This window comes from Symphodus melops (assembly GCF_947650265.1).
Source record: "Symphodus melops genome assembly, chromosome: 8".
Taxonomy (NCBI): Eukaryota; Metazoa; Chordata; class Actinopteri; order Labriformes; family Labridae; genus Symphodus; species Symphodus melops.
Genome location: NC_136698.1, coordinates 11,816,283 through 11,831,187, shown reverse-complemented (window position 1 = coordinate 11,831,187; position 14,905 = coordinate 11,816,283). Strand labels below are relative to the sequence as shown.

The 14,905-nt window shown below is 37.9% G+C and overlaps 1 protein-coding gene across 1 annotated transcript; it reads left to right on the top strand.

Annotated features, from left to right (window-relative positions):
* Positions 1-1,748: 1,748 nt before the first annotated feature.
* vtg3 (vitellogenin 3, phosvitinless) lies at positions 1,749-14,697 on the top strand (the record flags this gene model as incomplete). The annotated part of the gene is made up of 28 exons (XM_079351094.1): positions 1,749-1,788; positions 2,421-2,441; positions 2,543-2,694; positions 3,091-3,342; positions 3,435-3,596; positions 3,694-3,842; positions 3,933-4,083; positions 4,301-4,458; positions 5,660-5,825; positions 5,946-6,071; positions 6,251-6,469; positions 6,937-7,154; positions 7,261-7,358; positions 7,433-7,557; positions 7,639-7,740; positions 7,816-7,935; positions 8,077-8,266; positions 8,384-8,471; positions 8,659-8,844; positions 9,154-9,292; positions 9,374-9,542; positions 10,769-10,878; positions 10,970-11,047; positions 11,256-11,462; positions 13,175-13,320; positions 13,796-13,934; positions 14,051-14,143; positions 14,329-14,697. 27 exons carry the CDS (start codon positions 1,749-1,751, stop codon positions 14,138-14,140), a joined length of 3,801 nt encoding a protein of 1,266 aa, XP_079207220.1. The 3' UTR covers positions 14,141-14,143; positions 14,329-14,697.
* Between the last annotated feature and the right edge of the window lie 208 nt (positions 14,698-14,905).

Here is a 14,905-nt window from a genome sequence, read left to right as displayed (position 1 = left end):
AAGTGACGAGTAAGAGAGACAGAGCTGCAGCACCATAGAGCTGTATTGATCAAAGACTGTAAATGGACAGTGCCTTGTCATGCTATAATTTTTATAGCAGGAAATGACTTAAATAAAAGAACATTCTCAAAAGAAGATGACTTGAACACTAAATTATATATATATATATATATATATATATATATATATATATATATATATATTTATATTTATATATATATATACACACACACACACACACACACACATATATATATATATAAGAGATATATATCTATATATAGATATAGATATATAATTGCACAATGACAAAATATAATTGAATAATGGCAAAATTTGCTAATTGCTAAATAGTGAAGGACATAGCTGGGATTCTAGCTGGGAGTGATGACTTTCACTAGTAGGATGAAGAAGAGGGCTGCCTAAATGCAATAAAAAAGGATAAAAGTGACTTAGCCTAAAGTTAAGTTTAAATGTTGTGTCCTCTGCTACCATTAGCTATGCCCATTGGCTATGCCCAACAGTGTTGCGGATTCACATTGGGTAACTTGTGCTTCTGTTCAGACAATGTAGTTGTTGATGTTAAACAGTCCAGCTCTCCCAGTTGCTCTTTGATTCATTCAGCAGAGCTTGACTGCTGAATGTTCAGACTTCATTTCACCCTGGAAGATAACTGAAGAAAATGGACTGAAATCCAAAACTTGAATACAAGTACGTTTAGTGTTACTAATTGTTAAATTAGGACATGTCTGAAATGGTTTTTAATGTGCATATGGTTTTCTGTCCTTGTGTTGCAACATTAATACAATGGAAGCTGCTCTGTTGTTACAAAATGTTGTTACAAAAATGGAACATTAGAGCCCTCTGCTGGTTGATACTGAATAGACATACATAAAATCTCAGTTAACTAAGAGTGTCTTTAAATGTGGTTACTAAGGCCCTCCTCCATTGTGCAATTTGAAAATAAAAGAAGCTCAGAACAGACTCTTAAACTGATTAGTGTTGAATGTCATCCTTAATCAGCACATACAACCATGGCTATTGAAGGAGGCATTTAAAGATGGCATAAAGAGCTGAGATGTACCCCACTGATTTACATTGTTCTGATAAAAGCTTTGTGATGCCAAGAGGCAGACTGTTGACATTTTAAGACCAGGCAACTTTAAAATTCTGATATTGAAGAAGTACAGGGATCTTCCTTTCAACGTGTGGCTGCTTTTCACTGAGAGAATAGATGTTGATCCCACTCGGTTCATTCAGGTGTGAAAAAAACGGTTTACCAAATTTTCTGAGAAATGAAAATTTGTTTTAATATGTACGCAACAAAAAAACAACAACATGCTTTTATTTCTATTTTATAAAAAATAGAAAACTAGCCATGACTGGCAAGTATAAAGATTTCCTCTTGGTGGTGTAAACTCAGATTCAGAAACTTAGCACAGTAGAAATATGTAACAGGCCACAGTTGTTTCAAGAACTGTCACAACTTCAGTTTCATTGAAACATCAGTTTCAATAAAGACTTGAGAGACTGTTGTCTGCCACATGTTAATTATGTCACTGTGACAATGTCACATGTCAACAAGGTAGAGCCATGTTGACATGGCACATTGCAGACAACCCATGTTTGCTTTGAATCAGTCAAATATTTAAACCAGACCCCTTCCCTCTTACACTTCCCTGACGGAAACCCACACTTGTATATAAAAGACAAATTTGAGATATTTGCTTTTACTTCTTGGTTTCACCATGTGGAGGATCCTCCTCTGTTGCCTTGTGGCCCTTGCCAGTAAGTAAACAGTATATTACAGTTCAGCCTTGTTATACATGAGGTCAATTGAACCATCTACTCACCGTTGCTTCTTGGCTATATATTTAGTTAATTCCACCGTTCAGTCAGAGACACTTTTCAAAGTGGATATTTTTGAATGTTGAATTGATTTGCGGTTGAACCAAAGTATAAGTAGTAAATAAAGGCCGATAAAACTAAAGACAGAATGACCTATGTCACCAGCATGGTACTGTTTTGACAGAGAGTAACCTAACCTAAGTCATGTATCTAACTTTGTTGTTTTGTAATAAATGAATATAGATTTGCATCTTTTGTTTTTCAATTAGTTAAGTCTGGGTTTTTTAAAAATCTTCTATGGTTACATTTCCGTTTACATGGTTTTTATTTGTCTTTTATTCTGTTTTGATAATCTTGACAATCGTTGTCTCTTATTCTTACGATATCCTTTTGACGAGAGAGTGCAACATCACTTTGAGTTGTTTTCAGTACAATCCCTACTTATTGTGTCCAGACCCCAGGGTGGGAACCAGTGATTTAGATTATAATAATAGATAAATAATATCTCCGGATATATATTATAATCATACAAGTGTTGATTCTAAAACTATTTTTATTCTTATTCTTTTTAGCAAGTCAAAGCATCAGTTATGGTGAGTTCTTTCATTTATGTTTCAAAGAATCAAAATGTTTTCTTCTTAAACAACTACCATAAAAAGAACTGATTTAAATTTAAACTTGTAAATAATTGTAGATCTCAGGCTGAACCCAAAGAAAGCCTACGAGTACAAATATGTGGGAGAGGTGAATTTCGGACTTGGCATGCCAAACCTTGCAGAGTCGGGTGTGAGAATTTCATGCAAGGTCAAGATCTTTGGTGTGTCTGCACAAACATTTCTTCTTCAGGTAAGGGTGACCACCAACATTTCTTAGTAGTGCTTAAAGTGAGTAGTGACGCAAGAACAGGGACAGGTTGTTAATTTTATGTCTGAATCATTTATCAATTATGCAGTTATAAGTGCATCACTTATCATTAAACTTGTATTCATGTGTTATTAATTATTTGGGCACCAATTAGTAAACATCTGTTGAAAACCTTAAGGGGCCTTTGGAGTCTCTTAATGATGTAAAATATGCCAAAGTTTTTAAAGCAACTACTGAGTTTATACCTTTGATAGTCTCAATAAATAGCCTAAGCTCAGATCAGATGAGAAAGTTTGCCTGTTGACACTAGAAAAAGTTGCATGTGTGCAAAAAAAAACAACCCCAAAGACAATTTCCTTCCCTTTCCTGTTTTAAAAGTTGTCAGATTTGGCCTTTGAGGAGTTCAATGGCTTCCCGGGGAAGAACAACTTCACTGCTGTCCCTAAACTCACCCAGCTTATTGCTGCCCAGCTTGTCAAACCCTTCATGTTTGACTACGCCAGTGGACACGTTGGTAACATCCATGCCTCTGCTGAGATCTCTGACACCATTGTCAACATTGTAAGAGGAATACTGGGTTTCTTCCAAGTCACTGTAAAGACCACACAGAAGTATTACGAGCTTGAAGAGGTAAATCAATAATGAACAGATTAACCGGCCCTTTTACTGTGGCATAATGACCTTTTAACAAATATTGTATTAAAGTTTAATTTTGTTTGTAGATTGGCATCCATGGCAAGTGTCAGAGCAACTATGCTACTGAGGAAAACCTGCAAACAAAGGACATGACCATCACTCAGGTTGTGGATTTGAATGACTGCAAAGAGAAAGCAGTCATCTACAGGGGAATGGCTACTGCTGTACTTGACAAAGTCGCCGAACAGGTCTGTTAGTGTCACTGAATACTCACTTAATATCACAATTACAAATTTAGCAGATTAAAAGTGTGTGCTGTTTTTGTCTTTGGGTCCTCCTATCTAGAAAGGGGAATCTATCATATCAACCATGAAATATGTCTACACCATCAAACCAACGGCAGAGGGAGGTGTCATTACAAAGGCTCAAGGCCTGGAGCAGCAACACTTTAGTCCCTTCAATGTGAAGGGCGGTAATTTCAAGATGCAAGCAACGTAAGACTAAGGAAATATCTATACCTTCTGCCTGCCCATTCACAATTCCTGTCTGCAATACAAATTGATTGTTGTAAATAATCTCTGCAGTAAGGAAATTGTGCTGCTTGGTGTGAATGACACAACTGAAGCGCTCACGTATGGACCGATGGAAAGCAAGGGCAGCCTTGTTTTCAAGATTGTTGAGGCAGAGGCTGATGTCCCCATTATGATGCAGAACCTGGAGAACCCACTTCCAAAGGTGAAAATCATAAACTGTAGTTAAATTCAATTCAGATTTATTGTTTTTGCTCTCAACGGGAGCAGGAAGCCCTTGAGATTAAAATGATTTATTGTCTAATTTGTGCACAGATGACTAAAATATACAAAAAAAAGATTTACATGTACAAATTAGTTTTAAGATGTCAACGATTTGTATTTTCATTTTAAAAAGCTGTACTCTCTGTTCCACTTTATAGGCTATTGAGCTGGTCAAGAAACTGGCTGAAGCTAATAAATACAACATTGACAGTGCTACAACTGAGGATGCCATAAAGGTGTACCAGCTACTACGTGTAATAGATTATGAAGGGTTAGAAGCTATGTGGAAGCAGTTCAAAGGAAACGAGGAGTACAGGTTAGTACCCGTTTGTGTTGTGGAAACTATGGGGCCCTGTCTCATCATTTTCCAATAATGAAGATTGAGTGGTACAACAGGAGTTTAAGTCAACAGTAAGTATCTAACATTAAAGGCAGGGTTGGTCATTTTCTCCAGAAACACTTTTTTGGAATGTTTTGAAATGTATTTCAGGTTTTGACAGAAATTAATAATTCGTGTGCTCTGGGAAAGGAATGAGGAAAATCTGTCATCTGTCGTAGTTGTAAGCGTTTAAAAACTTTTACCAATCCCATGAGGTACCAATTTGATAAAACAATCATGTTTTGAATGTAATAGAGGGGTGTGGCTTTTGAGGGAGTACAAAGGTAAGGGGGTGGGTGTAGACAGAGCACTGAGGGAATGCTACTTTTAAAATCATGCCACTTTTCAAAAATTACCAACCATATAGAAATGTAAATTTCTATGAAGAGGCCATTATAGACAAATGACACTGACTTTAGTGGGCAGTAATTTAAAGTGCTAATATTATTGACGACATGTGAGAAAAAAAACATCTTAATTAAATATAACTGACTTCCCTATAAAAAAAAAACACTTTTGTTGCACTTTCAATGGTATGAGAATTAATCCAAAGATATCGGTCACCACACTGAGCTGATCAATAGTAAGTAAATAGCAGAACAATGTATGTATTTTCTGACTTGTAATGATGGTGTTAGGTGTTTGAATTCACTTCATCCAGAGAGAGAGCTTTGAAAAGTGTTTAGCCCATTATATCAGCCTCTCTTGGGACCAAATGAGAATACTGCATTGAAAGTAAAAATCCATCATAGATGTTCTTGAATCAAGCTTTTAATCAAAGTGTTGCAAGATAGCAAACTAAGTCGTTCAAGGCTATCTTTTATATCTGACACTGATACACTCGACTGAATAGCTAATTGGTGAATATCCTCCCTCTTAGTCAAGGAAGGATGTAGTCTGGAATATTACCGCTGATGAATGATTTATTATCCTGTGAGGCCTGATGACAGAGAGGTGATGACTGAAAGACAGCTTTTCTTGCTCATTAAGATTTCGGCAGTCATCCTGTACAAGTGCAATTAAACGTGACAGATGAACTTTCTCCTTCGTACTTTTATCTTCGTGGTTTATTTGAAGGATATTTCTTATCTGAAAAATTGCCACATTTACCCTCTTTCTTTGTTGTTTTGCTCATTAGACGTTGGTTTTTGGACATGGTTGTCGAGGTCAACGATGCCAGAATCCTGAAGTTCTTTCAAAGTAGGTTTGAGGCTGGGGATGTGACCGTAGCTGAGACTGTGGGGACCTTTGTCCTGGCTATGAACCATCTAAGGCCGATTCCTGAGCTGGTTGAAATGGCTAAAGTAAGTTCATGCCAAAGAGGATGATGTATTTTGAATATTTAGGAAAGATGTGAAAATGTTCTACAAAAGACATGGAAATGTTCCCTCAAGACCAAATAAGAAAAGCTGTCTCTTTTACAGATGTTCCTGACCATGCCCTTTTCTAAATCCAATGTCTATGTGTGGCAAACTGTGGTGCTTAACTATGGCTCTCTGGTGTACAAGCACTGTAACTATTACACACCTTGTCCAGTGTCTGCTGTTCAGGTAATTGAACAAAGGAAAAACAATTGAAATGACAAATATTTGAGACAGTAATTCCAAAAAACAGTAACAAGTAACAGTACCAGAATTCATTGGGGTTGGTAGGGAAAATGTCAAAATATAATTTGGCCCTGACTACCTGAGAAAACTGACTGCATGTTTCCATTAAACATGTGTATTAGCCTTTGCTGGACCTGGCCACAGAAAGTCTGAGGACTGGCAATGAGACAAACATCGTTCTCGCTTTGAAAGCTCTGGGCAATGCTGGCCACCCAGGCAGCATTAAAACCATCATGCGCTTCCTCCCTGGAGTCTCTGCCACCCCTGTGGATCTGCCGCCTCCTGTGCTGAGCGCTGCTGTGCAGTCTATGAGACTTATTGCTGCAAGAGACCCTCACAGTGTAAGAAAATTCCCATACTATGGCTTGCATGAATAAAAGAAGGCTTTGTACAGCAGTATCTTTTATCATTAAGGGAGGGAGGGTTTTCAAATGTGTTTATGGTAATTCATACTCTGTACTCAAAAGACACTTTCTGATGAGGTCAAATTCAGTTAAAAATTAATTTACTCACAGTAGAAAACTATTTAAATCCCCAAGAGAGAATTTAATGTTCTGCTTTATGGCAGAGGAGAATAATATTCATTCATGTGAAAATGGCTTTTGTGCTATTGTCATGTTATATTTTCATTGAGAAGGACTTTTAATCCTCTCAGTATTTCTATTTAGGTGTTTGCAGAAATCAACCATGTCATCTATTCCCTGAATAACAAAGCCTATGTTTGAACAAAACATACATTTTCTCAGCCGTCACATGTGATTGAATGTGTGGTTTATATGTTTCTGTAATCACTTTCATGTCTTTTCAGGTCCAAGACATCACCATGACTATGTTCCTGCAAAAGGACCTTCCTTCTGAGATCCGAATGCTGGCCTTTGTAATACTGTTTGACACTAAGCCATCCATGGCTCTGGTGACCACAGTGACTGCACATCTGCAGGAGGAAAAAGACCTCCATGTCGCTAGTTTTGCATACTCCTACTTGAAGAGCTTTTCCAGATCCAGTACTCCTGACAATATCTTTCTGTAAGCAAAACTGCTCATGCAATCAGTTGTATATTTTTTAGAACTTGCTGTAAAATGTCCAATGTTCTTCTGCAATCAAATTTCTTTCTTGTTTTCTCTAAATTAGCTCATCTGCTTGCAATGTTGCTGTGAAAATCTTGGCCCCTAAGTTTGGTCGTCTCAGCTTTTACTACAGCAAAGCCTTGCGCATGGATTGGTTTAACGGTATGCTCAAATACACATGCTTGGATTCTTTGATTTCTCTGCAGCCATCATGACACTGCTGTATTCCCAAACAGATGATTTCCTCATTGGAACGGCCGCTGAAATGCTCATGCTAAGAAGTGCAACAAACGTCTTTCCCACTGAATTCATGGTGAAAGGAAAATTCTTTTTCATTGGTAGAATTCTGCAACTACTGGAGGTATGAAGTGATACATTAGCATTAAAACTCTTATAATCATTCCCATCATGAATGGTAATCATCATCTCTTTTATACTAAAGTTGGGGATCAGTGCTGAAGGAATTAAGGAGCTCTTTAGAGCTGGCATTCCTGGTTTTACTGGAGATCTTGGTTATAGTGACTTTCAGGCTATTTTTAGTGTGGTAAGTACAAACTTATCTTATATGGAGTTAGATTGTTTGGCTTGTTTGACCACAATGTGTTGACCACAATTTCAGCTTCAAAACTGGGAAATCCTGCCCAATGACAAGCCTATTCTTTCTGCCTACGCTCGCGCCTCTGGACAAGAGTGGTTCTATGGGGATATCAACAAAGAGTTCATACGGTACATAATTGCGGTGAGAGCATAAATGAACACATACAAAAAAAACATTAAGAATGATCCATTTATATATAAGCATTTTCAGTCTTTGACAACATTTTCATACATGTGATACAAAGCCTATTACATGGAGCTCTCCTTTTGATCTTTCTTGCAGGCTGGCAGTCTTTCTGCAGGGAAAGGAACCCTTCTGTGGGGAATGATCGAGAATCTGCAAAGGGGAGTATCATGGCATTGGACAAAGGCTTTCTTAACCTTTGAGGTTCGCTACTTCCAAGCCACCACCCTTGGACTCCCACTGGAGATCAGCAAATATTATGAAAGCATCAGTGGCATCACAGTTAATAGTTAGTAAAATCCGACAGCAGACAACATCTTCACATAAAATATCTATTGAAGAAACAAATACTGTACTTGATTTGAAGTTAAGTCTTAAAGCACAAAAATTGTTTCTTTTTTTTTAGCCAAAGCCAAACTAAACCCACCTCCTGCTGAACGCCTTGGAGAACTGTTGGGTTCTGAAATTTTACTGGACACAGATGGTTTTATTGGGTAAGCTATATGAAATCAATTTCAATTTAAACAGGTTAAACATATGTGTGCCAAGAAAAATCATTAGCAAACCATCTTTCTGGGCTGTACGTTTGAGTCAACCTAATCATTGTAAATGTGCCTTTTGTATACTCTTCATTATCTGACTGTTGTTGTACAGTTACAGTAACCACACTAATCTTTTCAGCTACTCAAAGGATTTTTGGGTTTTCTATGGCATCAACACAGAGTTTTTCCAATGTGCCACTGAGCTGAAAAGCAAAATTCCTCTAGCCATACCATGGAATTTGTCTGCCAAGATTAATCTAAGAGAAAAGAAGTTTGAACTGGACTTTCCTGTATCCAAGAAAGAGTATTCGCTCTTTTCAATCAGGTATGTTTATATGTATGTTTGTATGTATGTATATGTGTGTGTGTGTGTGTGTGTGTGTGTGTGTGTGTGTGTGTGTGTGTGTGTTTGTGTGTGTGTGTGTGTGTGTGTGTGTGTGTGTGTGTGTGTGTACAGTATATATATGTGAAGTTGAGCACACCTTCTGAAAAGCCTCGCCAGTTGGAGATTCTCAATCACTCCAAAACCATCATGTAAAATTATAATTTGCTTTATGTTTGGAATTATTCCCTGAAAAAAAATGCAGCCAATATGCTTAGTTTAATTGTTCTCCTTCTTCTTGCTGACTTACAGCTCTAATGTGTATGCAGTCTCCAGAAACAAAGAGGAGCCAGCTTTGGCAAGGATGACAGCAATAATTCCCAACATTACGGACTCCAATGATGAAGTCATCAAAATGGGCCCCACTGTAGTGAGGCCTGAGTCTGATCAGGTACCATTACCTTCAGGGAAAAATATTACATTTTCAATAAATATCTTTGTTATTTAAACTTACAGTGATTTCATTGAACAGTTTCCTACACCAAACGTCTGGCATCCGATAAGCAAACTGTGTACTGAGAGTAACATCTATGGAACCGGTCTCTGTGTGGAATCTGAGTTAAAGAGAGAATATTATCATGAAGAATACCCACTGTACTATTTCCTCGGATACACCTACATGGCTTTAAAAGTAACACCAGGTATGCACAACAAGTCCTTCACATACTGAGTGTATGATATATATAAAGTATATATATATACAGTATATATATATATATATATATATATATATATATGTGTGTGTGTGTGTGTGTGTGTGTGTGTGTGTGTGTCCTAACCCCACTTAATCATAATAGAAAATAATCATAATAGAAAAAACTTACTCTGCCTACACTGTTAAAGGGATACTTCACCCATTTGCATGAAGCTTTGTGTCATTAGAAACATGGTAGTAGTGTTGAATGTTTCTAATGATACACAGCTTCATGCAAATGGGTGAAGTATCCCTTTAAGCTTCCTTAATTGTGTTTTTAGAGCAACTGCTAAAAATGCATCTGCAGTGGGGATGATATGAACTTTTTTTAGACAATAACTGTACCAGCTCCCGATGGCTGATACCGATAAAGGCCTGTTTTTTAATTGTATTTTTTTTATTGGCCTTTGACTTTAAGCTAATGCTAGCAGCTACTGTTGCTTCGCACTCCTTCAACAATACTTTTTTGTGATGATGTCTCTTCAGGTGTTAAAATTTGAAGACTTTTTTTTCCTCCCCTCAGAATCCTTGCAGCACGTTTTGCAAGTTGCAATCTTGTTATCTTCCTCTTAAACAGTGAAAAACATCCCCACTGCGGAGGCTATGTAAACTCTCTCGTAAGCTTGTTGCGGCTGCCTTCCTTGCTCTTCTGCCTTCTTTTTTCAATGGCTGCTCACATATTGCCAGATACTGTGTCGGAAAGTGTAGGCTTGGTAATATTTAAATGAACACCATTATTATCGGTTGATTTCATCCGCTAAAAAGTCATTTTTCATTTTTCAGTAAAATAAAATAAAACAAATTATTCCTAAAATCGGCAGGCAAATTCTCTGAACTAATAAACATTGTCTAGCCCTAATCTGCAATGTTTAATGTCATTCTTGGAAACTGACCTGAATGGTGGTGTCAAAAAGAAGGAGGTGCCTTAAATTCCTTCCTGACCTGAATGTCTTGATATTGACTTGAAAGTGTTAACATGCTATTTCATGAGATACGTTTATGAACAAACAGCTCTGTGCTTCTCCATGTATTTTTTTTTTGGTTCACTTTCTGTGTCTACCTCTTTATATTTTGCTCTTTGTTAATTTCTCCGCTTTCGAGATGAATAAAGGATTATCTTATCTCTTATCTTACCTTAACTTTTTGCTAATGTATCCTGTGCTCGTTCATTAGTCCAGGCAATCAAAGCTGTTGACAAAATCCACTTTGAGGTTAACGCTGGCCCGAGCAGACATCCAGATAGTGGTCGCCAACTGCTTGAGACTTTGAGGAGGCTTTCCAAGGTATTTGGCTACCCTTGCAATGTTATTATCTCTGCACCTGCTCTGCTGTTTTATCCATTCACATTATCTTGTTGCTTAATTGTGTTCATAGGAAGCCATCCAGCGAGTAAGTCTGTCCTCTGATTCACCCTCGAGTGCCAGAGGATCTCATCAAGACAGCAGAATGCAAGTATGCTAAACATGCTCCATAGAGACTGACCCAAAATATGTTCATGGAACTTTGTTAATTTTTGCAATGTCAATGCTTGTCAATGTCTTTCAGCTGAGGTAGGCTCAAACCACGGATAAGTGTACATGATAGATTATCTGCAGATAATGTACATTATGAACTCAGCCCCATTACTGTGTTCTAGACCGATTTATTTCCTATCCAATAGTGCTCAAACTCAACATCTCAAGCTGTCTTCAATATCCAAGCCTTTGCCATGAGTGGCAACCAGAAGCTCGATGGTTATGAGGCATCCATTTACTACACACCAGAGGTAAAAGCTAAGTGCGCCCAGCTGATTCTGTCCCAGGTTGGAGAAGACACCAATTGGAAGATGTGCGTCGACGCCATCGTGCACGCCCATGCTGAGGCAAAGGTAGATGTGAAACACATACATAAAACCAGCAGAATACATTTTTGTCTGCACACATTAGAAGCCATACATTTAAATAATGATTGTTGTTAACTAATTTCATCATTAACAATTTCCATGACAATCTCAGACTTGTTTTGATTTTCAATTTTTTGTTTAAAGTTGCTGGAGCTCATACTAATCAGTAATATATTACTCACCCCAACTCATTAAATATGGCAGCATGATCAGCTGTAATAAATATAAACAGTATCGTTGATAGATGAGCAACAATCTTCTAGAGTTCTGACTGAGCCTCCTGACAAATGTCATGGCGTATGAGAGCAGTTTTCACATACAGACTCTGGATAATATCTAGATAATTACGGGACTAGTGCTCCGGAGATTCTCCTGACCAAGTTGTTCAGATGTGCACCTCAAAACTGGAGACTATCCCTGTCAGACTGGACAGAGGGCGGGTGAATTTCTGAGTTAAGACGTCATGTGAAAAAAAAACAAAAAAAACGAGGAAGTAGTGAATGAAGCAACAGAGTGTGCTATACAATGCTATAATGTCAATATTTGCCTTTATTTTAATGCAATGCTTTTGTAGTCAAATGTAACGACAACATCAACAAAAGAGCAGAGAACAACATGCTGGCGAACAGAAAACACAATGTAGCTGCTTAATTACATGCACGGAGATCCTAGTGGTTACATGCAGACCCTCTATGCACTTTGCGGCGATCACAGTAAAGAAACATCACTCCCCCTCCCATTGCCTCAATGTGAATAATACAGAGAATATGTTTCAGCATTCTCACATCAGCCCACTTGGACTTTTTGCGGAGAAAGTACAATGGGTCTGGCAGGAGAATCTCCAGGTGAAGTTTGAGTAAAAAATGTGGCTGTTTGCGTTCACATATATAGCCCCTCCAGGTAATCTTCAGATTTTTACAGGAGATTTCTGTATGGGTGAAAAGGGTTTAGGTGAATCATGTTAACATTGGCAAATGTTCACAGTATAGTCATGTTCAGGCTTTAACACTACTTGATCAGTTTAAGGGAATATTTAGATTTAGGTTTGAATTAGTACTAACTTACCCAACAATTGTTGAGGATTGTGTTCTTGTGTTCACATGAGCGATCTACAGTATTACCACCTGGACAACCTCCCCATGCAGACTTTTGCCCACTTAACAGTATGTCAGTAAGAGAGCAACAAATGCTGCGAGAGTTGTATCAACACTTTCCTGATTTACATAGTGATCCCCTGGCCCTTTTAAACCAAAGCAGGTTTCACCCAAAGGGCAAAAAAAGAAAGAAATGGATCAGCTTCAAATGATGGAAAGAAACTTAAACGGTGATTTGAATAAAGCTTCTTTCTACTGCCCTCCACTGGGGAAACAATAACCACTTTTTTTGTGGAATGGAAAGACAATAGTTTTTGAATCGTACTCCTTTAGGATTTTAACATCTGTAATAAATAAAATAAGAATGTGCATGGAAGATGTTTTGACAATGTTGATGCCAAGTTTAAAAGATGTACAGCTCTCAGAAAAGTTTGAAGAATACAAGTAATGATGGTTTCAATTCTCATGTATTTCTTTTCTCTACAAAAACACTAATGTCCATTTAATCTATTTCCTACTTTCAACATAATCCATTACAAGCCAAGGTGAAATCTTAGTATTTTATGAATAGCTACCTTCATAATTGATATCTGTTTGATCAAGACACATGTTAGATGGGGAGCTGAATGTCAGTCATATGAAATGTCAATGAGAGGTGAAACCACACAACTGCCTGGTTCCAAACCAACGCTGAATGCCAAAGTACACTGGACCCAAATCCCTGACACCATGGCAAAGATCGGCAAAAGGTAAGCTTGAGAAGAATACAGATGTAGTTTGAATAAAGGATGAGAAATTGTGTGGAAGAAGGAACGTGAACTTGTGAGAGAAAGGTGAAAAATAAATGTGCCTGACAATGCATGGGGGAACATTTTCTGTGCATGCAATTTGATACACTCTAATGTGTTGTAAGGGTGCACTGACAGTAGGCTGAGCACAGTTAACAACAATCGTAAGACAACGCATGCATGGCATGAAGCATGCTTAGTTTACAAGATAGGCAGACTGAGTCGACAGTCTAGTCTGCACATCCAGGAACAACACAGAAAATGTGGCTTCAACTTCACTGACCTCTACCATCCGTGCCAGGGCCAAGGAAGTGTACAGTGCTAGAGCATGGAACAAAACGCTCAGTAGTTAAATAAACTGAACTTTGGGAGTCAAATGTGCTTATGCACGGTATGAGTTCGTCCTAAGAGGAGCTTTGTACTTTTTTTTTCCCAGAATTGAAAGCTACATCCCTGGCATAGCTTTTCTTCTCGGCTTTTCCCAGCAACATGAGAGAAACTCTGTGCAAGAGGTGTCTGCAACAGTTGTGGCTGCCTCAGCAGACAGCATCAATGTGAAGATCAATTTCCCTGAGGTAATTGAGGAAAATGTAACTCCATATATTTTGTTCAAAACGGCTTATCCATGCATTGTATGTAACAAGACTTGACTGCTGTGTTTATATGGTTATATGTTCTGTTTTTTCCTTAGTATACAGTCTACCGCCAGGCGGTGCCGTTTCCCCTGCCTCCTCCCAGTTTTACGGCGAACTCAACAATAGACAGCTTTGGACGTATATAAAATGTGAGCTACAGAAACCAGTCTGACTAAGCTAAATGGAATGTTCCTACTAATTTGCAGTGGCTTTTTTTGTGTGATTTCTTTTTTTTTTTTTGTCTGGCATTGGATTTTTTGGGAACGACTTGTATGCAAAGCAAATGAGCTATGCCATTTTTCACTTGTTTTCTAAAATATGTTTTGTGCTGCAGAAGACAACAAAGCCCAGATGGGAGCCAGATGCCTCGTTTCACAGTGCTAGCACTGCAACAGCCGAACCTCAGCCCGTGATGAAAGTGAGGATCATAAAAGATGCATCAGTAATCCGTCAGATGTCACCAGTTTGGAAATAGCCTGAAAAGGTCCTGATTTATTCATTTCAAAGCATGTTAATATTTGAACCAACCTCTTTTGAAGAAGCATTGTGTAAATTCATGCTTTTGTTCTAAAATATTGTATCTTGAATAATGCTGGATATACAAAAAAAACAAGAATGATGTTGTACTGATTCTGTCAGTATAAATCCTTTGTTCATCTCAAATCAAATAAATCGGCTTCCCATGATTATTAAGCAGAGCAAATGTTTTTTAGTTTTATTTAACCAAAACATTTTTTATGAAGCTCTGCCTGTCACTGCTTGTTCATGCAATAAAAAGATTAGAGGGGAAATATGAAATTTTTATTATCCACTGACAGTTTTTTGAACATATATCCGGGTAACCTGAGTGTCTACAGACCCACAAACTTTCAAATAAACCCATCCAGTCCTTTTTATGTGGTCTGCATAAG